Source organism: Hyperolius riggenbachi, chromosome 2, assembly GCF_040937935.1.
Source record: "Hyperolius riggenbachi isolate aHypRig1 chromosome 2, aHypRig1.pri, whole genome shotgun sequence".
NCBI lineage: Eukaryota > Metazoa > Chordata > Amphibia > Anura > Hyperoliidae > Hyperolius > Hyperolius riggenbachi.
The window spans coordinates 139,604,242-139,629,486 of NC_090647.1; the positions used below are offsets into that span (position 1 = coordinate 139,604,242).

At 47.9% G+C, this 25,245-nt stretch overlaps 1 protein-coding gene across 2 annotated transcripts in view; it reads left to right on the forward strand.

Annotated features, from left to right (window-relative positions):
- The window catches only part of LOC137544101 (retinol dehydrogenase 7-like), an 83,402-nt gene continuing 58,157 nt past the window's right edge, over positions 1 to 25,245 (forward strand). Inside the window, exons 1-2 of one of the 2 annotated variants that reach the window (XM_068265165.1) lie at positions 1 to 84; positions 21,774 to 22,111. In XM_068265165.1, coding sequence (XP_068121266.1) covers positions 21,799 to 22,111 — 313 coding nt within the window. In that variant the 5' untranslated portion in view covers positions 1 to 84; positions 21,774 to 21,798. Of the gene's footprint in view, positions 85 to 16,962; positions 17,149 to 21,773; positions 22,112 to 25,245 lie in introns of those variants that run through there. The other variant, XM_068265166.1, reaches the window with a different exon arrangement.

Here is a 25,245-nt window from a genome sequence, read left to right on the forward strand (position 1 = left end):
AGGAACAGTTTGTACCTAATTGTTTGGATCATGCGGGCGGCTGTAGAGGGATTTGCCAGTAGCTGCATGTAAAGCCACCACAAGGTTAGTATATTGGCTTTTCTCCCATCAGATTCACTTTTAAAGCTGTGAAAGAGACAGTATATTTAAAGGTTACGTATTTAATATTATCATTCAAGTCAAATACACTGATAACATTAATAAATGAATACTGGAAGTGTTATCCTGGTCCATGCAGTGCTTGGAAAAGCTTAGGGTTTACACCCTGAGTGGGTTTAATTAGTAATGGACTGAGAGCTCTATGGAGGCTGCCATATTTATTTCATGTTAAACAATTCCAGTTGTCTGGCTGTCCTGCTGATCTCTGGCTGCAGTAGTGGCTGAATCACACACCTGAAACAAGCATGTGGCTAATCCAGTCAGAAACATGTGATCTGCATGCTTGTGCAGGGGCTATGGCTAACCGTATTAGAGGCAGATGATCAGCAAGACAGCCAGGCAATGTGCATTGTTTAAAAAGAAATAAATATGGTAGCCTCCAGGTGTGTTTTAAAGGACAGCTGAAGTGAGAGAGACATAGAGGCTCCCATATTTTTTTTTATTATTTTTTAAGCAATACCAGTTGCCTGGCTGTCCTGCTGATCTACTGTCTCTAATACTTTTAGCAATAGACCCTGAATAAGCCTGCAGCAGATCAGGTCTCTCTGACAATGGACTCTATTCACTAAGGGCAGTTTGGTAAAATACTGAATTTGGTATTTTACACATATTTTTCCAAATTCACTTAAGATCTTCCGCATGAGGCAGAAGTTCGGTAATTTACTGAACAAATATCCTTCAGTTCACTAAGCCCTGCTCGGTAAGTGTCACTTACCAACTGTGGACCAAGTCAGTGGTGAGACAGGGGGCTGAGCGTATGAGTTGGAGTTTTTCATCCAGTGCATTTCTGGCATCCCTTTAGATATGCTGTAGCCACCAGGGGGAGCTCTTCTGTGTAACAGTATACAGATTTTCACATCTAAAGGGATGTAGAAAAGCCTAAAAAAATTCACCTTCTTCTGCTCTGTGAGAGTGAAGACCGGCTCAATACCCTGTCGAATCAAATCAGCGTGAGAAGCAGGGCTGTGCGGCTCTCCCTATTGGCTGTCTGGCAAATCTACCGCACACTTTTGCCCGATTTACGGTATGCATAAATCTTTGTGAATTGCAATTTCTAGACATTTCTTGAAGCATTTACCGCAGAAGTTGGTAATTTACCTCACTAGTTGATGATTCTAATTGTATGTGCAGAAGTAGGTTGAGGGCTCGTTTCCACTATTGCGGTGCGGAATCACCTGGATTCCACCGCTGACGAAATCGCATGCGGATGCGATTCTGCATGCGTTTTTTGCCGCGATTTCGCATGCGATTCCGCATAGGTAAGGGTATATGCGATTTTAACCATGTCACTGCCTGTGTAATTTAACATTGATTTTTATGCGAAATCGCGGGGAAAAACACATGCCAAAATCGCGTGCGATTACCCTATTAAATACATTGCCTGCGATTCGCCTGCATTCCACACGCAGGCGAATTCTGCGGGGTCTACCGTGCAGAAAACTCCTGCACAGAAAAACGCAAATGAAAACTGACAAGTGGAAACAGTCCCATCCACTTGTATTGCCTATGCGAATCTGCATGCGTTGTCTGCATGCGGATTCGCGCTAGTGGAAACGGGCCCTGAGTGAATTGTAATTTGGGAAGGTGATCTGTAAAGTCAGCTGTTTTCAGCATTACCGAATGTGGTAATGCTTAGTGAATAGAGCCCATTATTGTTAGATTTGATGAGATTAGCTGTGTGCTTGTTCCTGGTGTTATTCAGAGACTACTGCAGCCAAATTATTGGCAGGGCTGCTAGGCAACTGGTATTGTTTAAAAGGAAATAAATATGTCAGCCTCCATATAGCTGTCAGCTCAATACGCCTTTAACCATTTCTGCCGCCCAGACATGATGCTCACATCCAGGCGGCTGCTCTGCTGCGGTGCTGCACTTCGGCGCGCTCCCGCGCACGATTGCGGGCGTGCCCCTGTGCTGTCCCCTGGTAGCCCTGGGATCAGTGAACGGGAACATGGTTCCCGATCACCGATCCGTGTCCCCAGCTGAAAAACCAAAGCGCTCTTACTAGAGGCTTCAGTCTTTCTGCAAAAAAAAAATTCCCTGTCTCTCTTCTGCTTCCGGTTATCGAGAAGCACAAGGAGAAAAAAATAAACTCAAGGTGGCCATCTTGTGGCCAAATAGTAAAACTACATCTACATATTTTTTACATTACAATTTACACATATAACATTAAAAATTAACGGTTTATTTCCCACACCAAAATATTACCCAAATACAAATTTTTATGGAAAAAAAAATTACAATAAAAAAAACAAAAAACATAAATAGTTACCTAAGGGTCTGAACTTTTTTAAATATACATTTGAAGGGGGTATACTATGAACTTTTTTAAAATTATAAGCTTGTAAATAGTGATGGACGCAAAACGGAAAAAATGCATCTTTATTTCCAAATATAATATTGGCGCCATATATTGTGATAGGGACAAAATTTAAATGGGTATGTGTAAAAATACACCCCAAAACACATTATACTACTTCTCCTGAGTACGGCGATACCACATGTGTGGCACTTTTTTGCACCCTAACTGCGCTAAGAGGCCCAAAGTCCAATGAGTACCTTTAAGATTTCACAGGTCATTTTGCGACATTTGGTTTCAAGACTACTCCTCACGGTTTAGGGCCCCTAAAATGCCAGGGCAGTATAGGAACCCCACAAGTGACCCCATTTTAGAAAGAAGACACCCCAAGGTAGTCACTTAGGAGTATGGTGAGTTCATAGAAGGGGAAGGCGTCTGCCAGGACATAGGAGCTGCCACCCAAAAACGTCCACTCACTCAGCTCGTATGCCCTGGCAAAGCCGATTTATCCATTCACACCGATCGATGTGGATGAACAAATCATTGCCAGAGTTCTTTTTTGATACAAAGTGCTTGCCAAAGCATAGGAGCTCCAACACCACCCCTCAGCTCATATGCCTCGGCAAACGTATCTTTTTTACTGCGGAGGAGAAATCTCGTCCTGCAGCGCTGCATGCACCGACTTGTGTGTAATCTGACAGACACACAATGCTTCTGTCTGGATGCACCATCAGTGCTGCAGCTGGTTGGGCGGTCGGTCGGTCCACCTGGAAGGGTAAAGGATGGAAGAAAAGAGAGAAAAACACACACAAAAAACAAGCAAGCAGCAAAGCAATCACTTTATTAACATCAACTTTTATAAACTTTAATGAACATTTTTAACCCAAACATTAACATTGGGAACCAAACATTAACTTTTTTGCTTACCTGTTTTTTTTGGTTTTTTTTTTTTCTCTTACCTTTCTGAGGACAAACCTCTCGTCCGCCATGGGACAATGTGCAAATTGCAAATCGCACAGAGATGTGGCGAAGTACATAATGCACTTTGTCCCAAGTGAAAGGAGAGGTTTCTGGCAGCACTGTGTATTAGGGTCTCTGGAAACCTGATGTCTGGGTTCACACTGCATATTGGCGTATCCGGTGGGTCGCGCGCACCGCATCGCCCCAAACAGACCTTCAGGGAATACCGCTAGAGTAGCATTCGACAGTAATCGCATTCAGCCTAGTAAGTAACTGCGTCGCCGTAGACTAACATGACTTCCGGGCCGACCCAAATTGCCGCAGAAGCCATGCAGTAACGTAGGCATGCACTAGCGTTAAGTCAAGCACTTCCGGCGTAGGGGGGGACCGCAAAGTGTGACTTTCGCTAGGCAATTTTCTCTAACACATCACGCCAGTGTGAAATAGCACAGAGACCCTTGTGTGTCTACTGCTATGTCTGGAGTTCCCTACTCTCTAAAAGTGTATCTGCTCATGATACCTCTGAAAACACTGCCCTAGGCATAGGTCAGGCTGGTCAGGACACATGGGACAGTAAACAGAGGTGTCACGCCTTGTTCCAGCCCTGCTGCAGACACGACAACGTTTTTTTGGGGTGCGTTGATTTGGGGCACTCGGAATGGGAAAGGCATAGTGCCTTTCATGCAGCCGGCTAACTGCATTTTAAGGTTGGGCCACGGCACCTCCTGGATACAGGAGTTCCATAACGATGTCTTCCTGGAATTTAAGGAACACTCCAGTTCTCCCAGCCTTACTGTAGAGAACAAAGCTGTTGTAAATACCCAATTAAATTAGATAAGCAGACACTTTTTTATACCAGCGTCTGGTTTTGCGGGAAACTAAATAGGGCCCTAACATCTGGTCATTGAAGTCCACCCCTCCCATGTAAGCATTATAGTCATGGACGGCGAGGGGTTTTTCAGTGACCTCAGTTGCCCGTTGAATTTGGACTGTCGTGTCTGTGTGAATGGTGGACAGAAGGTAAACGTCCCTCTTGTCCTTCCATTTCACCGCGAGCAGGTCATCTGTACACAAGGCAGCCCTCTCCCCCCGTGCAAGCCGGGTACTAACGAGCCGTTGGGGGAAGCCCCGGCGACTAGGCCGCACGGTGCCACAGCAGCGGATCCCTTCTATCTTTAAATGCTGATAGAGGGCCACACTTGTGTAGAAGTTGTCCACATAAAGATGGTACCCCTCCTGGAACAAAGGTGACACCAAGTCCCACACAATCTTGCCACTGCTCCCCAGGTAGTCAGGGCATCCGACCGGCTCCAATTTTGAGTCTTTTCCTTCATAGACCCTAAAACCATAAGTATAGCCTGTGGCCCTTTCACAGAGCTTATACAGTTTCACCCCATACCGGGCGCGCTTGCTTGGGATGTACTGTTTGATGCCAAGGCGCCCGGTAAAATGTATGAGGGACTCGTCTACACAGATGTGCTGTTCAGGGGTATAAGCATCTGCAAATTTTGATGACATGTGGTCTATGAGGGGCCGAATTTTGTGGAGCCGGTCATTAGCATGGTGGTCACTTCGATGACAGGTTGTGTTGTCATTGAAGTGCAGGAAGCGCAGGATCATCTCAAATCGTGTCCTGGACATGACAGCAGAGAACATGGGCAGGTGATATATTGGGAGTGTAGACCAATAAGACCGCAATACATTCAATTTGACTAGACCCATGTTAAGGAGAAGGCCCAAAAAAGTTTTAAGTTCGGAAACTTGGAGTGGTTTCCACCGGTAAGCCTGGGCATAGTACTTATCCGGGTTGTCGGTGATGTATTGTGTGACATAACGGTTGGTCTCGGCCACAATTAAGTCGTAGAGATCCTCGGTGAAGAACAGATGAAAAAAGTCTAGGGCCGTTCCTAGATTATCTGTCTCCACCTGGACTCCAGACTGGGCGGTGAAAGGGGGCAGTACGGGTTCAGCGGAACCAGGGGATTGCCAATTGGGATTTGCCAGCACCTCTGGAAGACTATGGGTAGTACGGGCCCGTTTTCTTGGTGGCTGCGACTCGGGTCTTAATGCACGTGCCACCGAACCAGTTTCAACTTCCCTTCTGGTGCTCACCGCTTCACCAGGGTCTACGGAAGTACTGGTGCTAGGTCCAGGAGATGCTGCGCTGCTGGTGTATGCCTCACCATGAAACCTCAGACCAGCGCTAGCACCACTCTGCTGCCCTTGAGGCAGATCCTGCGGTCCAGTGACATGGTGTGTGGTATGCCTGGCTCTAGCCGGGACCTCAACCTCATTATCGCTATCGGTCAGCGAGCCACTGCTGTCCACAGGTTCGTACTCTGACCCAGAAGATTCGTCGGATGAGACGTCCCAATCGCCCTCATCCGACTGGGCCATGTACCTGAGAACCTCATCATCGGAATGCCATGGTGGGCTGCTAAATTTAGGGGGTATTCCTCTGAGACTACCCAGTAAAAAAAAAGCACCTACCTAGCAAAAGGGAGTACTTGCGGAGCAGAAAGCTGTGGTCACTGAGTTTTGAAAAAAAAAAAAATCAAAACTGATCTTTACAGTGCCACAGCTATTGTACAGTGTTTTTTGCAGTGATCAGAAAAAAAAATTCTGTCACTGCGGTGGGGCGGGCTGAACGCAAGTGCAGGCGAACGATCAGGCCTGATCGGCAAACACTGCGTTTTTAGTGGATCCTAGTGACCCCAATATAGATCTGTGTGCGATCCGTAATGATCACTTACAGATACTATATAGTACCAATGCTGATTAGCGACAGTGATGACGCTAATCAGCGACTAATTAGTGACAGTGGTGCGCTGGGCTTTGCGCTAACTGACACTAACACAGGGGCCTAGCTAACTGGCCTAACTGTTAACACTAGTTATACTAAAAACACTGTTTTTAGATCACTAGGATAGTGACCGGGGGGGGGGGGGTGATCAGGGGGCAAACAGACAGCAATGGGGGCAATCACAAACAATCACAGACAATCAGAGGGCAATCAAGGCAATTACAACACAATTAGAGCCAATAAGAGTGATTTAGAGGGCAATCACAGCCAATCAGCGCAATCAAAGCCAATCACGGGACAATCGAAAACTAATCACGGGACAATCGAAGCCAATCACGGGACAATCGAAGCCAATCACGGGACAATCGAAGCCAATCACGGGACAATCAAGAAGCCAATCACGGGACAATCAAGAAGCCAATCACGGGACAATCGAAGCCAATCACGGGACAATCAAGAAGCCAATCACGGGACAATCAAAAAACCAATCACGGGGCAATCTAAGTCAGTCACAGGGCAATTGAGACAATTGGAGCCAATCAAAGCACAATCAAGCGTTACAGACAGGAGATTAGATGTACACAATGGCAGGGGGGTGATCTAGGGCAGGGTGGAGTGATCAGAGGGAGATCTAAGGGCAGGGGGGAGGGTGATCAGGAGCCCGCAGTGACAGGTGGTGACGGGGTGATTGATAGGTGATCGGTAGGTAATTACAGGGGAGAATATACGCAAGCAATGCACTGGCGGGGGGGTCTGTGGGCGATCTGATGGTTCCGGTGGGTGATTGGGTGCCCGCAAGGGGCAGATTAGGGTCTAATCTGATGGGTAGCAGTGACAGGAGGTGACGGGGTGACTGATAGTTGATCAGAAGGTAATTACAGGGTCGAATATATGCAAGCAATGCACTGGCAAGTTGATCAGAGGGGGTCTCAGGGCAATCTGAGGGGGTGGGCGGGTGATTGGGTGCCCAAAAGGGGCAGATTAGGGACTGATCTGATGGGTAGCAGTGACAGGGGGTGATTGATGGGTGATTGATGGGTGATCAGTTGGTGTTTAGAGGAGAGAAAAGATGTAAACAATGCACTTGGTAGGTGTTATGAGGGTGGGCCTGTGGGCGATCTGAGCGTGTGGGTGGGTGATCAGATGCCCGCAAGGGGCAGGTTAGGGTCTAATCTGATGGGTGGCAGTTGTCACAAGAGCCCCACTGGCCGTGAACACGCAAAACCGTCCGATCCGATTCTAGCACACAGATTGAGAGCTATGGACGCAATCTGCGTAGAATTGGCGGAGTTTGAGCGTCACGACGCAGTAGGGAGCCTGTGAGGTTACGAAAATACACTTTTACTCCAACCCAGGGGTAGATTTGCCACCATCTCTGTTTTCTATCAGCCCAGAGAAAACTGCTAACTGGCTATAGACCTGTGAAACAAACAACCGGTTAAAACTGTGCAATTCCTATCTATCTATCAAAACAGTAGCGTCCCTTCGGAAGTTTAGGTCTCGTCTGTGTATACTGAATAGAAGGTTTTACTGAGAGGTAAAGACCTTTTAAAAAGCCTTTATTTGTTACAATATAAATAATTAATATATACAGACAATCGTGAACAATTAAACGATGAGAGACAGTGATAACACAGTACATAAAAGAAAAAGGGATAAAAAGAACGAATACTTATGATTCTGTGGAAAGTCCGTTCGGGAAAAGACAAAGTTCCTTTGTTGCAGTTAGTTCGCAATATGGCCGAACCACATGGCCGTTGCTCCGCCTGCAAGATGGCCACTGCTATTTCCCCAAGCAGTGGCAGTCTTTTCGGTATGATGGAAAGTGGGGGAATTGGCTGGGGGTCCTCATGCAATCAGTTTTGAGCACTGACATTTCTGGGCGGAGTCTCAAGCTCAGCCCAGGGGCGTGTCAGGCAGTGAGTTCTCAGGGGAGGAACTTCCAGCCATCCACAAAATATGTCCAATTTCATACCCCGCCGGGGTTTTGTCGCACATGCAAACCGATTTCATATTCAGATTGGGCTGAGAATACACGTTCATAGGACATCAAACTTGCAATATTTGGGGCGCACGGGAACCCCATTATTCATATCTCAGCCCCTGCTCGGGTTACCTGGCTATGTCTAGTATCACCATATTCTACAGAATTAGGGAAACAAAATTATGTAATTTTCATATTCCTCCCATGGATGGTATTTGCAAAATGTGACAAAGTTATCAACACCATGCATTCCATACTCAGTTTAGTCGGTGCCGTCAAGACTGGGAGGAATGTAGGTGTCAATAGACCTCATGCTGTGCTAGCTTCCCCTGTTGAATAGACTCTGTTGGTATTTCAGCTCTGCCCAATTAGCACATTAGTGTCACCAGAGCTTTTCCGGGAGCCTTAACAGGATTTCTTGCTAAACCAGGTTGCTTTAGCCATATGCTAACGCAGGCCCATTCAGCCCTCATGGCAAAAGGGGGGGGGGAAGGCAGGAAGGAAAAACTTCTATTTTAAAAATAAAGAATGTCAGTTTTCCGATCACGGTTGCGATCGGACAATCGGCCGCGAATCCTCGGACGACTGGGCGTCGCCCGGCGTCACACCTCCCCCTTCCCGAGCTCTGCTCAGGGAGGTGTCAACAGGACGCCTTCCGTAGCAGCTATTGGCGCTGTTGGGTCAGGTTCCCCCTGACACCGCGACAGCCCATCAGCGTTTTGGTGTCGGCTGCCTGCTTTGTGTTGGATCGTAAAGTCGTACTGCTGCAATGACAGGCTCCACCGTAGGAGCTTGCCGTTGGTTCCAGCAGTACGGTTTAGCCAACTCAGGGGATTGTGATCAGTGACGATCGTGAAGGAGCGGCCGTACAGATACGACTGCAGTTTCTGTAGGGCCCACACGATCGCCAGGCACTCCTTTTCAGTTGTGGAGTAGGCTACCTCTCGGGGCAGGAGCTTCCGGCTCAGGTAGAGGATAGGGTGTTCATCCCCCTTTCCATCCACCTGGCTGAGGACTGCGCCGAGACCGTAGTCAGAGGCATCGGTTTGCACCACAAACCGACGACTGAAGTCTGGGGCCTGAAGCACAGGGGCGCTTGCGAGGGCCTGCTTCAAGGCCTGGAAGGCATTCTCGCAAGCGGGGGTCCAGCTAACAACCTTGGGGTGCTTCTTGCTAGTGGCATCGGTCAGGGGCTTCGCCAGTGTACTATAGGCGGGAACAAATTTCCTATAGTAGCCGGCGGTCCCCAGGAACGCCTGGACCTGCTTTTTCGTGATAGGTCGAGGCCATGCCAGGATGGCGTCCACCTTTCCCGTGTCAGGTTTCAGGGTGTTACCCCCCACCCGGTGACCTAAGTACTGCACCTCGGTCATGCCAATCTGACACTTACTCGGTTTAACCGTCAGATTGGCCATGGCCAGCCTCTCTAGTACCTGGGACAGGTGTTTGAGGTGTTCTTCCCAGGTGGGGCTGAACACCGCAATGTCATCCAGATACGCTACAGCGAACCCTTGCATTCCCTCTAGCAGGTCGTTCACGGCCCGCTGAAACGTGGCGGGGGCGTTCTTCATCCCAAAGGGCATCATCGTGAACTCGAAGAGGCCGAAAGGGGTGATGAAGGCCGACTTTTGCCTCGCGTCAGGTGCAAGTGGTATCTGCCAATACCCCCGGCTCAGATCCATGATTGATAGGTACCTGGCTGATGCCAGTGTATCTAGCAGCTCATCAATGCGAGGCATGGGGTAGGCGTCTGTAGTGGTGATGGCGTTCAGTTTCCTGTAGTCTACGCAGAACCGAGTTGTCTGGTCCTTCTTGGGGACCAGGACAACAGGGGCTGCCCAGGCACTACTGGACTTTTGAACCACCCCTAACTCCAGCATCTCCCTCACCTCCTTCTGCATGTCCGCCTGTACCTCGGGAGAGACACGGTAAGCGGATTGCCTGATGGGGGGATGGGTACCTGTATCTACCCCATGCACCGCCATACTGGTCCGCCCCGGGATACCGGAGAAGGTGTGCTGGTACTGGCCCAGCACCTTCTGTAACTGCTCTTGCTGGGCTGAGGCGAGCTGTGGATTGACGTTTAGGTCGCCGTCCACATCTCGTACGTCAGCCAGCAGGTCTAACAGGGGGTCTGCCTCTCCCTGCTCTAACCGGCTGCACACTGGCAGCGCATACTGGGTCCTGTCATGGTGGGCCTTCAGCATGTTTACATGAAAGCTCTTCTGCTTCCTGCCCCCCATGCTCACTAGATACGTCGGAGGGTTTAACCGCTGCACTACAGTAAAAGGCCCCTCCCAGGCTGCTTGCAGCTTGTTCTGCCTCACGGGAAGAAGGGCATATACCTTGTCACCCACATCAAATGACCGCTCTCCAGCCAGCTGGCCCGTGGCATATGCAGTTAGTGGCTGAAGGCTACCATCCCTGTGGTCAGAGGAGGGGGAGGAGGCCGGAACCTCTTCCACCTGCTCTGAGCCCAGGTTCTGAGCAGCGCGGCTGCGTGTTACTGCCAGTACAGGTACACCTTCAGACTGGCACATACTGGCATTACTCACATCCTGGCTGCATGCATGAATTACAGTGACAGGTACAACAACATTTTCATCACAAACAATCGGTATATCAAACACAGGTACCTGTGACACAGGTACTATTGGACTCGGTACCCCTGGACTGGGCACATTCAACCCACCTCCCCCCTGTTCTTGCCCCTTGGTGCAAAGTACCTTAGTGTGGGCGGAGAGTCCGTCTCCCTCCTGGCAGTCTGAGGGGCTTGGGGCAGGTTCATAATAGGACACAAGCTTGCCCAGGTCGGTCCCCAACAAAACTGGGACCGGCAGTTGGTCCAGGACCCCAACAACCTTCTCTTGAACCCCCACCCCCCAATCGATGGACACCCGAGCCTGGGGAATGCGAGAAAGAGTGCCCCCCACTCCAGTGAGGGTAAGGTATTTGTCAGGGAGGATATTTTCCGTCGGGACCAGGTGCGCACGCACCAGGGTGACATCCGCTCCAGTGTCGCGGAAACCGGTAACAAGCTGGTCGTTCACTGTAACCAGCTGGTGGTTGCTCGTAGCGGAGTGGATCCCTCTCCCACCTGCGAACATGACGTTGTTGGGTGCTCCCGGCTGGGGTGCGCTGGCTGGCGGCAGTTGCCGTGGGCGAGGTGTAGGTGGTGCAGGAGCTGGCGCTGTCTGCCTCCGCTCCGGGCAGTTAAACTTCATGTGTCCGGGCTTGCGGCAAAAGTGACAGGTGATGCCCTCTGTTACTGCAGGCCTGGACGCAGCAGCTGCGCTGGATGGCCTCTGGGGCGCACGGCTCACAGAGGTAGGAGAGTCTGCAAAATTGTGGGACTGACCTCCTCTCCAGCTAGATGGGGCAGTCCTGCGGGTCTCCGGCACCCTGGTCGTTGCAAAGGTCTCAGCGAGGTCTGCAGCGACCGTCGCTGACGCCGGTCGGCGCTCCAGCACAAACTGGCGTACATCAGCCGGGCAAATGTTCAGAAACTGCTCCAGGACGATTAAGTCCTCCAGGACACCGTAAGACCCTTTAGTGAGGCCTAGCGTCCACTGGCGGAGTGTGGTGAGCAGACTGCTGACCACATCTTGATAAGAATCAGTAGATTTTTTCTGCCAGGACCTGAACCTTTTCCGGTAGGCTTCTGGCGTCAGCTGGTACTTAGTGATTATAGCCTCCTTTATAGCGGTATAATCATTGTCCTTTTCCACAGGCAACTCTGAGAAAGCATCAAGCGCTTTGTAGCGCAGCAAGGGTGTCAGATGTCTGGCCCACTGGTCTTGGGACAGACGATACTGACGGCAGGCCTTTTCAAAAGACCTCAAAAACAAGTCAATGTCAGTGTCTTTTTCGATAATAGCAAATTTAAATTTTGCACTTACTGGAGCGGCAGTCCCTTCAGCAGGGAGGCTGGGCGTTGAACTCCGGCTGGCTTGCTGCACTTTCGCCATGTTCAGCTCATGCTGTCGTCTCTCCCGCGCCTCTGCAGATTGGCGTTCCTCTCGCTTTTGCTCCGCCATGTACTGCAGGTACTTGTCCACATCAGTTTCCATCAGCTTTTGCAATGCCTGCTGCATTACTGGATCAACATAACTGGACAGTCCAGTACTGGCCGGTTCCAGGCGAGTACTTTCAGGGGTTCTGGGGTCGGGGATCACACTGACAGCCTCCTGCGTATCTGTTGCCGCATTGCCCGCGGGTTGCTCAACCTCGGTACGCACAGGATCTTCAGTCTCTGGTTCCCCTCGACTTGCGTTAGATGAGCCGGTGTCCTCCACAGTGGACACCTCCAGCGTCCGCAGATTCTGGCTATCCCATCGGTACAAGTCCGTTATCAGGTCCTGCTGTTTCTTGCCGCGGATGTCCATGCCTCTCGCCTCGCACAGACTCTGCAGGTCGGATAGGACCATGACCTTGTAATTCCCGGACATTTCCATGCCAAATAAAAGAAAACTTAGGGGAGGGGTACTGGTTACACAGTCTCTCTGTATATATGAAAAATATATTGCACTCAGTCACTACCAACGAATTAGTTCGTTTCTCGATAGGGCTAATTCGATAGCCCTACCTGAGATACTATCAGCACACACAGATCCCACCACTGCCACCACTGTCACAAGAGCCCCACTGGCCGTGAACACGCAAAACCGTCCGATCCGATTCTAGCACACAGATTGAGAGCTATGGACGCAATCTGCGTAGAATTGGCGGAGTTTGAGCGTCACGACGCAGTAGGGAGCCTGTGAGGTTACGAAAATACACTTTTACTCCAACCCAGGGGTAGATTTGCCACCATCTCTGTTTTCTATCAGCCCAGAGAAAACTGCTAACTGGCTATAGACCTGTGAAACAAACAACCGGTTAAAACTGTGCAATTCCTATCTATCTATCAAAACAGTAGCGTCCCTTCGGAAGTTTAGGTCTCGTCTGTGTATACTGAATAGAAGGTTTTACTGAGAGGTAAAGACCTTTTAAAAAGCCTTTATTTGTTACAATATAAATAATTAATATATACAGACAATCGTGAACAATTAAACGATGAGAGACAGTGATAACACAGTACATAAAAGAAAAAGGGATAAAAAGAACGAATACTTATGATTCTGTGGAAAGTCCGTTCGGGAAAAGACAAAGTTCCTTTGTTGCAGTTAGTTCGCAATATGGCCGAACCACATGGCCGTTGCTCCGCCTGCAAGATGGCCACTGCTATTTCCCCAAGCAGTGGCAGTCTTTTCGGTATGATGGAAAGTGGGGGAATTGGCTGGGGGTCCTCATGCAATCAGTTTTGAGCACTGACATTTCTGGGCGGAGTCTCAAGCTCAGCCCAGGGGCGTGTCAGGCAGTGAGTTCTCAGGGGAGGAACTTCCAGCCATCCACAAAATATGTCCAATTTCATACCCCGCCGGGGTTTTGTCGCACATGCAAACCGATTTCATATTCAGATTGGGCTGAGAATACACGTTCATAGGACATCAAACTTGCAATATTTGGGGCGCACGGGAACCCCATTATTCATATCTCAGCCCCTGCTCGGGTTACCTGGCTATGTCTAGTATCACCATATTCTACAGAATTAGGGAAACAAAATTATGTAATTTTCATATTCCTCCCATGGATGGTATTTGCAAAATGTGACAAAGTTATCAACACCATGCATTCCATACTCAGTTTAGTCGGTGCCGTCAAGACTGGGAGGAATGTAGGTGTCAATAGACCTCATGCTGTGCTAGCTTCCCCTGTTGAATAGACTCTGTTGGTATTTCAGCTCTGCCCAATTAGCACATTAGTGTCACCAGAGCTTTTCCGGGAGCCTTAACAGGATTTCTTGCTAAACCAGGTTGCTTTAGCCATATGCTAACGCAGGCCCATTCAGCCCTCATGGCAAAAGGGGGGGGGGAAGGCAGGAAGGAAAAACTTCTATTTTAAAAATAAAGAATGTCAGTTTTCCGATCACGGTTGCGATCGGACAATCGGCCGCGAATCCTCGGACGACTGGGCGTCGCCCGGCGTCACAGCAGTGACAGGTGATGACAGGGGGTGATCGATGGGTGATTACAGGGGAGAATGGCTGTATACAGTACACTGGGGGGGGGGGGTCTGGGGAGGATCTGAGGGTGTGGGGGAGTGATCAGGCGCCCCCAGGGGGCAGTTTAGGACCTGATCTAAAAGATAGCGTTGACAGTTAGTGACAGGGGGGGATTGATAGGTGATTAGGGGGGTGATTGGGTGCAAACAGTGCTGTCAGGGGGTGGGCAGGGGGGGTCTGATGGGTGCTGTGGGCGATCAGTGTGCAGGGGGGGTAGGATCAGTGTGTGTGTGGTGTCACTTACAGTGCTGCCTTCCTCTCTGGTGGTCGATCGAGCGCTGTGACCACCGGGGAGGAGGCAGCGTGTATAACACGCTTTGTTTACTTAACAAAGCGTGTTATACACTTTCTATAGGCTGGTTCAAAACGTTGCAACCCGCCGGCGCTGCTGATTGGCCGGCGGGTTGACGTCACATGTGGGCGGAGCCTAATGCCGGCGATGCGCGCGTGATCGCCCGCAATCCCCTCCCCCAGGACCCGACGCCATTCTGCGTTACGTGGTCCTGGGGCTGCCACTTTGCCGCCGCCAATATGAAGTAGGCGGTCGGCAAGTGGTTAATTGAAATCTTCTTCCCAATGCACTGCTATGGAAAAAACATGTACCAACGCGTACTAATGCATACCAACTGATTAAGTGTAAACGGCCCTTACCCTTTTCACTATTTATTGAAAAAACTTGATAGTATTACAGTAGATTCAGATTGATTCTATTTACAATCTGGAATAGATTAGCATCCCAGACTGAATTAATTAATTGCATCTCACAGACCAGCTCTAATTTTTGGCTCTGATGTAGTCCTGTGCAAAGTTCCGGTTCAGCCCAGGAGAGTTTCTAATGCTAAAGTTCATTTTATGTTTTGACATTTTACCAAAAACGTTATCAGGCATGCTATCTGGGGCCAAAGTCTCTAAACGACAGCCGAAGGGTAACGTAGCATTGCTGCAGCCAGGGAGCTGATGTACTTTTGGCGGAGTAAATTTGAAGATTGCGGAGTGGTCCAGAATGTTACTCACGGTACTCATATAAATATTAGGTTGGCATTGGGCTAGGTTCACAGTGGCCGTTGCATTCTCTGTAACAGCCAGAACTCAACAAATCGGGAAATCGGTGCTGCTCAATATCTGCATGTTGCATATCATACAGTGAAGCATACAGTCAATGGAAAGTATGTTTGACTATCACTGTTAACCAGCTTTTAAAGTTACAATGAAGCATTTGCATTATGATGCCACACGCCATTATATTGCAGTGCATCAAACCACGTTACAATGTGGCCGTTATGCTGAACCGCAACGCACCACTGTAAACTTAGCCTTAAAGGACTTACAAGGCGAATGTACTAAAAAAAGTTATTTACCTTATTGCAATAGCTGACCTCAGACCAGACGATCGGTGCCTCCCTTGTCATTTTCAGACTCTCTCTTATCTCAATCCACGCTTCATTACACGACCCGACCCTCCCTTGGGTCGCCTTATCTGATGGGGATTAGAATCGCCGCTTTAAAATTCAGATGCCTGCGTAGGTTCGCATAGCTGCTGTTGCGGCCGCGCAGGTTTCCAGCCCTGTCTGCGGGGCGTCCTAGCTCCGTGCAGTCAGCCTGACTGGAACACAACTTAGTCATGTGGGTGGTCATGTGGGGGCGCCAACATGACGTAGATCAGCGTGCACAGAGCTAGGACCCGAAGACTGGGCTGGAAACTGGCGCGGTCGCAATAGCGGCTATGCGAACCTACGCAGGCATTTGAATTTTAAAACGGCGATTCTAATCGCCATCAGATAAGGCGACCCAAAGGAGGGTCGGGTCGTGTAATGAAGCGTGGATTGAGATAAGAGAGAGTCTGAAAATGACAAGGGAGGCACCGATCGTCTGGTCTGAGGTCAGCTATTGTAATTACGTAAATAACTGTTTTTAGTAGATTTGCCTCGTAAGTCCTTCAAGGTGGCCATACACTATTTTTCTCTTAATTTTTTTTTTTTTATATAAGATTTTGGTGGTGGCATGTATTGGATAAGCTGCTGCCACTGCAGACACGGAAGGGTTCCAGCAGATACAAGGAGGATAGCGGAGGCACCCGGGGGAGGGGGGGGGACTCCAGAGGAGACATGGGGAGATGGGGCACACAGGACACATGGGGAGACTGAGCACACAGGACGAAACATGGGGGAGATGGGGCACACAGGACACATGGGGGAGATGGGGCACTTTCGTTCCAAAGCAGCTGCTATGTCCCCAGCCGCAGCTCTGCTCTCATGCCGCTGGCTCCCGCTCCCCGACGGTGTGGAGGCCAACCTTCGCCAGGTCAACCCCTACTGCGTCTGCGCGAGTGGTGCGCATCTGTCAATCACTCGTACGTGGTGTGGAGTATACTGCGCACTCTGCACTGTCAGGGACTGGGAGCCAGCGGCTGAGAGCGGAGCTGCGGCAAGGGACATATCGGCTGCTAGGGGCTGGAGGCCAGGGTAAGTAGTTTTTTTTTGTTGTTGTTGTTGTTTTTGTTTTGTTTTGCAGCTATGATATTACCTGTTAAAAAAATAAAAAAAACTTAAAAAAAAACTAATGGCTACCTGACAGGTTCATTAAGCTGTCACATAATTAACTATACTGTTTTTTTTCACCTAGGGTGCACCTGGCTAGGTAAGTAGTGGCTGAATAGAGTATTGGTTAAAGGAGTTATCGGCCTGTACTGCGCCTGCACGAGCGGCGCTGTCAATCACCGCCACGTGGACCTGGAGGTCGCCCTGATATCATCGCCAGGGACCGGGACGGAGCTGCGGCAAACGGCTGAAGGGAGAGTTGCGGCGAGGACATGCTGGGAGCTTTGGGCTGGAGGAAGCCCCGGGTAAGTAGTACTTATTTTCTTTTTATTTGCCTGATAACTCCTTTAACCACTTGAGGACTGCAGGGCTAAACCCCCCTAGTGACCAGGCCATTTTTAGCTAAATTGGCCACTGCAGCTTTAAGGCCAAGCTGCAGGGCCGCACAACTCAGCACACAAGTGATTCCCCCCCCCCCTTTTCTCCCCACCAACAGAGCTCTCTGTTGGTGGGGTCTGATCGCTCCCCCCATGTTTATTTTTTTTTTAAATAAATATTGTTGTTGTGGGAGTTTAGGAAAAAAAACCTGTTTCTTTAAATTCCCTCCCTCCCCACAGCCGGCCAATTATGGCGATCGGCTGTCATAGGCTTCTGCCTATGAGAGCCGATCGCTCTCTTGTCCCCCATGGGGACAGCCGTGTCACACGGCTGTCCCCAGTGCAGCGCTGCTGCTCATCGCAGCGCTGCACAGTGTAAATAGACGGCGTAATCGCCGTCTAACAGTCTCCCGAGCGGCAATAGCCGCTCGGAGACTGAAGGTGGGGCGGAGCTCCGCCCTCCGAGCATGAGATGCGCGCGCACCATGCACGCGATCTCATGCTAAACAGAGCCCCAGGACTTTACGCCAATTGGCGTTAGGCGGTCCTGGGGCTGCCGCCGCGGCCACGCCTACTGGCGTGACGCGGGCGGCAGGAGGTTAAGGGCTCTGCCTCTGACACAGGAGACCAGGGTTTGAATCTCTGCTCTGCCTGTTCAGTAAGCCAGCATCTATTCAGTAGGAGACGTTAGGCACGTCTCCCCTAACACTGCCTATAGAGCGCGTCCTAGTGGCTGCAGCTCTGACGCTTTGAGTCTGCCAGGAGAAAAACGTGATATACTGTAAATGTTCTGTGTCCTTGTCTATTTAATTTGTTTATATGGAGGCACATGGTGGGGTTAATGATGTAAATGTTATTTGTAGAGTTGAGCTGAAATTTTCGTAATTTCGCATTACTATAATTACGCATGCGAAATTTGCGATTACGATGCGAAATTAGCGTAGCGAAATTGCCCTTAAAATCGTAATTGAAAATACCGTAAGCGTAATTTTCAACGCGAAATTTCGCGTTTCGTTCATGCCGTAATTTCGCATTAAACGCTACCGTAATTTCGCGTTAAACCGTAACGCTCTGTATAATATAAAAAAGCCGCCGACTTTAAGGGTTAATAGCAAAGCCCCCTTAAATGCTAAGAGCCTCAAATTTGGAGAATATATTAAGGAGATCAGGAGGAATAAGAGGAAAACATTTTTTTTCAAAAAGACCTTATAGTTTTTGAGAAAATCGATGTTAAAGTTTCAAAGTAAAAATGTATACATTTAAAAACCCGCCGACTTTAACGGTTAATAGCAAAGCCTGCTTAAAGTTTAGGAACACCAAATTCCTAGGGTATATTAAGGGGATCAGTGGGAATAAGAGGAAAAATTTTTTTTTCAAAAACACCTTATAGTTTTTGAGAAAATCGATTTTTAAGTTTCAAGGGTAAAAATGTCTTTTAAATGCGGAAAATGTCAGTTTTTTTTGCACAGGTAACAATAGTGTATTATTTTCATAGATTCCCCCAAGTGGGAAGAGTTTTACTTACTTCGTTCTGAGTGTGGGAAATATAAAAAAAAAACGACGTGGGGTCCCCCCTCCCAGACCTCTTTAACCCCTTGTCCCCCATGCAGGCTGGGATAGCCAGAATGCGGAGCACCGGCCGTGTGGGGCTCCGCACCCTGACTATACCAGCCCGCATGGTCCATGGATTGGGGGGTCTCGGAAGGGGAGGGGCAGCCAAGCTTTCCCCTCCCCCTCCGAGCCCTTGTCCAATCCAAGGACAAGGGGCTCTTCTCCACCTCCGATGGGCGGTGGAGGTGGAGGCCGCGATTTCCTGGGTGGGGGGGTTCATGGTGGAATCTGGGAGTCCCCTTTAAAAAGGGGTCCCCCAGATGCCCACCCCCCTCCCAGGAGAAATGAGTATAGAGGTACTTGTAGTACCCCTTACCCATTTCCTTTAAGAGTTAAAAGTAAATAAACACACAAACACATAGAAAAAGTATTTTAATTGAACAAAAAACATAACCACGAAAAAAGTCCTTTAATATTCTTAATTAACCATTAATACTTACCTGTCCCTTTAAATAAATGATCCCACGCAATATCCTCGGAAATGTTCTATCAGTTACAATGTAACAAAGTTATTACAATATAACAACTTTGTTACATTGTAACTACGCCGCACCCGACGTCACTCACCGCCGCCGCCGCGTCTGCGCTGCAGGACCCGACAGAGCTCTGAGCTATAGCTCAGAGCTCTCGAAAGCATCTTTGTATTTGGGCTCCAAGGAGCCCCATTGGTCCTTAGCAGACCAATGGGGTTCCTTCTGATTTGAAGGAACCCCATTGGTCTGCTAAGGACCAATGGGGCTCCTTGGAGCCCAAATACAAAGATGCTTCTCAGAGCTCTGAGCTATATAGCTCAGAGCTCTGTCGGGTCCGTGCAGGACGCTAAGTCCCCGCCGGCTCCGCTGCCCTCCCCGCCTCTCCCACATGTCACCCACATGTGGGTGACATGTGGGTGACAGATGTGGGCGGGGTGGACAGCGGGAGCTGCGGGGACTTAGCGTCCTGCACGGACGCGTATGCGGCGGCTGAGCGGCGAGTGGCGTCGGGTGCGGCGTAGTTACAATGTAACAAAGTTGTTACATAATAACTTTGTTACATTGTAACTGATAGAACATTTCCGAGGATATTGCGTGGGATCATTTATTTAAAGGGACAGGTAAGTATTAATGGTTAATTAAGAATATTAAAGGACTTTTTTCGTGGTTATGTTTTTTGTTCAATTAAAATACTTTTTCTATGTGTTTGTGTGTTTATTTACTTTTAACTCTTAAAAGAAATGGGTAAGGGGTACTACAAGTACCTCTATACTCATTTCTCCTGGGAGGGGGGTGGGCATCTGGGGGACCCCTTTTTAAAGGGGACTCCCAGATTCCACCATGAACCCCCCCATCCAGGAAATCGCGGCCTCCACCTCCACCGCCCATCGGAGGTGGAGAAGAGCCCCTTGTCCTTGGATTGGACAAGGGCTCGGAGGGGGAGGGGAAAGCTTGGCTGCCCCTCCCCTTCCGAGACCCCCCAATCCATGGACCATGCGGGCTGGTATAGTCAGGGTGCGGAGCCCCACGCGGCCGGTGCTCCGCATTCTGGCTATCCCAGCCTGCATGGGGGACAAGGGGTTAAAGAGGTCTGGGAGGGGGGACCCCACATCGTTTTTTTTTTATATTTCCCACACTCAGAACGAAGTAAGTAAAACTCTTCCCACTTGGGGGGAATCTATGAAAATAATACACTATTGTTACCTGTGCAAAAAAAACTGACATTTTCCGCATTTAAAAGACATTTTCGCCCTTGAAACTTAAAAATCGATTTTCTCAAAAACTATAAGGTCTTTTTGAAAAAAAAAATTTTCCTCTTATTCCCACTGATCCCCTTAATATACCCTGGGAATTTGGTGTTCCTAAACTTTAAGCAGGCTTTGCTATTAACCGTTAAAGTCGGCGGGTTTTTAAATGTTTACATTTTTCCTTTGAAACTTTAACATCGATTTTCTCAAAAACTATAAGGTCTTTTTGAAAAAAAAAATTTTCCTCTTATTCCTCCTGATCTCCTTAATATATTCTCCAAATTTGAGGCTCTTAGCATTTAAGGGGGCTTTGCTATTAACCCTTAAAGTCGGCGGCTTTTTTATATTATACGGAGCGTTACGGTTTAACGCGAAATTACGGTAGCGTTTAATGCGAAATTACGGCATGATATGACTGTAATGCGAAAATTACGCTTACGCGAAATTTCGCGAAATCCTTCTTCATTACGATTATGTACTTACGGCCATAATCGTAATTACACTAATTACGCGAAATTTCGCAAAATCGTAATTAGGTCATTACGCTCATCTCTAGTTATTTGTTCATGTTGAATACAATTTTGCAATCTATCGCACACCATACAATTCTTGGTAAAGTTGGTCTGCGTTTTTTTCAACACATCCAATTAAAAAAAAAATTGCAGAAAAAAAATGGGAAATTCAATCCAGATTCCTCGGTCAACTAAACAAAAAAGTAATTTTTCTGCACAACTGAACGTTGTTGAGTTTCAGGAAAAATCTGAAAGAAAAATTGTAGCGTGTGGCCACCTTTAGGCCCCTTATACACTGCATCCGTTGTGTTGCAGAATAGTTCTGCATGTCAACTCAATGCACATACAATGCTATGAGCTTATTCACACGGTATTCACACTCGCTGCATGCAGGCTTTGAATTGATGTGTATAGTATAACGCCTTTGCATTTCACACCAATTATAACCCATGCATTATCTGCAATGCATGCAGTGTGAATCCAGCCTAAGCAAGGATCAGTTGTGACGTGTGCAACAAATATTCATCAGCACTTCACAATTGTTTCAACTCGAGGTTTTAATTTGCTTGAGATCAGTCTGCAAGTGAATTCCCCTCTTATTATAATCATTTGATTGAATCACCAGTAATGTCTCATCTGTGTGTACTATACCATAGTGAATCAGGTCATAAGACTTTTTTTTTTTTTTTTTTTTTTTTTTCCCCCATAAGTTTATAGAAGTTCCAGATCTTTATCATGTGGCTTCCTCTACTGGCAGTACTGGGCTTGCTCCTCCTGTACAGATGGTACAGACAGAGTCAGATACTGGAGAATCTGACAGATAAATATGTCTTCATCACTGGCTGTGACTCTGGATTTGGGAACCTGCTGGCCAAGCAGCTGGACAGACGTGGCATGAAGGTTCTGGCGGCTTGTCTGACACAGACCGGGGCTGAGAATCTGAAGACGGAGACGTCGAGCAGACTGCAGACAGTAAATCTGGATGTTTTGGACAGCCACAGTGTAAATATTGCTGAAGAGTGGGTATCTCAGATTGTTGGAGAAAAAGGTAGGCCCATATTTTGTGTACCTGAGCCAATGGGGATACATGATATAACAGAAGTCTCATAAGAATGATTATTATTAGTATTATTATTATTATTATTATTATTATTATTATTATTTAGTATTTATATAGCGCCGACATATTACGCAGCGCTGTACAGTGTGTGTATATATCTATATCTATCTATCTATCTATCTATCTATCTATCTATCTATCTATCTATCTATCTATCTATCTATCTATCTATCTATCTTGTCACCAGTGCTGGGCAAACTATGGCTCATGGGCCATATCAGTCCCAGAAGTATTGTTAATCTGGCCCACCGCTGTGTGCCTGGATTCCACTCCTCCCTCCCTTCATAGTCACAAGCGGGTGATAAGAGTTGGTTAACACTCACCTAATCTCCCCTTCCAGCATCACGCCTCCATGGCACCAGAGCATCACGTGATATGCCACTGGGACGTGCCAGCGTATTACCATGGAGGTGTGACGCTGGAAGCGGAGATTAGGTGAGTGTTAACCCACACTTATCACCCGCTCACGACTCTGCGGGGAGGGAGGGGGATTCAAAACACAGGAATGCTGCCTGTAGTCCACTGCTGTCGACCCAGGCCAAGCAAACTTTGCCCATCGCTGAGATACACCAGCTTAGTAAACAAAGGGCTTTTTCAAATATTTTCAACATGCCCAGTTGGTAATTGGGGTGTGTATAATAGATGGATCCTGAATTACATTAAGAAGGGTCAAGGTATATGGTTTACAGTAGGGGCTGGATTAGGAATTAGCTAGGGTTTTTTAGTTCAGGTAAAAGCCTTAGTAGAATATCTGGTAACTGCTTCACCCGGCATTCAAATTACCCAGTGCTTTTGTTTTTCAACTGCCCATAAACTCTTTGAAAATGCATCCTATTAAGGCCCCTTTCATACTTAAAATGGCGGTCCCCGTTGCGTTACCCTTTCCTACTGTAAGGCGTCACAAAGACAATGTCAGTTAATGAAACATGACACACTTATCATGATGTGGTGCGCAGCCAGTACATTACGCTGGACTTCCATGGTAACCCACCGGTACCTGAAGTCAAGCAAGTCAATGGTGACACAGTTGGAATTTAATTTTTGGCAGGTGCGGTGCGCATGCACTGAGACCAATTTTCTGGTGACGCACTTCCTGTGGGCCAAGTATAAACAGGATTTTTGCAATGTACATCATGGCTGCAGACGAGTCATGGAAGACGACTTCAACATCGAAGATCTTATTGCAAAGGTCCAGCCTCACCTGTATGATACCAGCCACAGGTTTTATAAAAAATCTGCATGGAAGGTATGAATTTGGACAACAATTGCCAAAACATATTACAACAATCGGGATGAAAAAGGCTAAGTAGTGAAAGGTACAGTGATATTTGTGTAGTCCTACTGTGGTAGCATTCAGTCACACGCTGTGTTGGGTATGACTAACAGGGGTGGAATGGTTTATTTGACAGGGGTGGCATGGTAGAGTTGCATGTTATGTCCAGCATTACTAGTGGTATGGCTTGTAGGCAGGGGTGCATTAGTTTTTGTTTTTTCTTGCAATTGGATAGTCCCAACGTAAATTATTTTCTAATGGTCAACATGACCAAATTTTATTTACTAAAAATAAAAAATAGTTTTCCGTAGGAGGTGATGGAGTTGGCTGCTGCTTTAAACTTTGATTTAGAATTCTGACGATGGAGTAAATGTACCTCCTGAGGATCTGTATCTCGATCATAATTTGCAATGTCTTTGAATCTAAACCTAAAAAATATTTATTGTTTAAAATGAGTTTCTATATTACCTACTATATCTTTTTGATTAAAGAACAATACATAATTACTCATAATGCCTAATGAAGTTTTGCCAGGTTACTCCATCCTAATTTAACCACTTCACCTCCAAGGGTTTTTTCCCCTTAAAAAAACCAGAGCAATTTTCACCTGTTAGCGCTCCTTCCATTAAATCCTATAACTTTATTAATACTTATCACAACAAATTGATCTATACCTTGTTTTTTTCACTACCAATTAGGCTTTCTTTGGGGGGTACTTTTTGCTAACAATTATTTTATTCGAAATGTGTTTTAACAGGAAAAAAAGGGAAAACATTCATTTTTTTCCTCAGTTTTCGGCCATTATAGTTTTAAAATAATACATGCTATCACAATTAAAACTCATACATTTTATTTGCCCATTGGTCCTGGTTATTACAACGCTTACATTTTTTTCCCAGTACAATGTATGGTGTCAATATTTTTGGGGGAAATAGAGGTGCATTTTTTTCAGTTTTGCATCCATCCCTAATTACAATCCAATAATTTATAAAGTAACAGTAATATACCCTATTGACATGCATATTAAAAAAAAGTTGTCCCTAAGGTCATGGGCGTCCACACATATGGCAAATTCGGGCAGCTGCCCCCCCTGGCCACCCACTGCCCCCCTCCCCCCCCCGCCCGGCCACGTGCCTGTGTGGCCAGCAGGAGGGGAGCAGCACATAGAAGAGGGAGAGCTGTGGGCACAGCGGGGAAGGGCGGACGTCTTCCCCCCCCCCCCCCCTTTGCCTCACCTTAGGGCTCTCCCTCCCTCGCTCTCCCCTCCGGAACTAAGTGCTGAATGGCGTTTGGCAGCGGGCGGAGCTTGCCTCTGTCTAGCTTCAAGCGCCGCAAGTTCTGGTGCTGCTGCTCTGGTCTGGACCAGACCAGAGTAGCGGCAAATCCATCCGGCGCCTGCATCGAGATGGAGGTAAGTTAAGTTCCGCCCACTGCCAGCCACCTGCACAAGACTTCATTCTGGAGGAGAGAGCAAGGGAGGGAGAGCCCTAAAGTGAGGGAAGGAGGGGGGAGATGGCCCCCCTTCACCGCTGATCCCACAGCTCTCCCTCTTCTCTGCGCTGATCCCCTCCTGCTGGGGGCACACCTGGCTACCTATTCTGGTGACATATACCCCTGCCTACATATACTGGGGACATATACACCTGCCTACATATACTGGGGACATATACACCTGACTACATATACTGGGCACATATAACCCTGACTACATATACTGGGCACATATAACCCTGACTACATATACTGGGCACAGATAACCCTGACTACATATACTGGGCACACATATAAC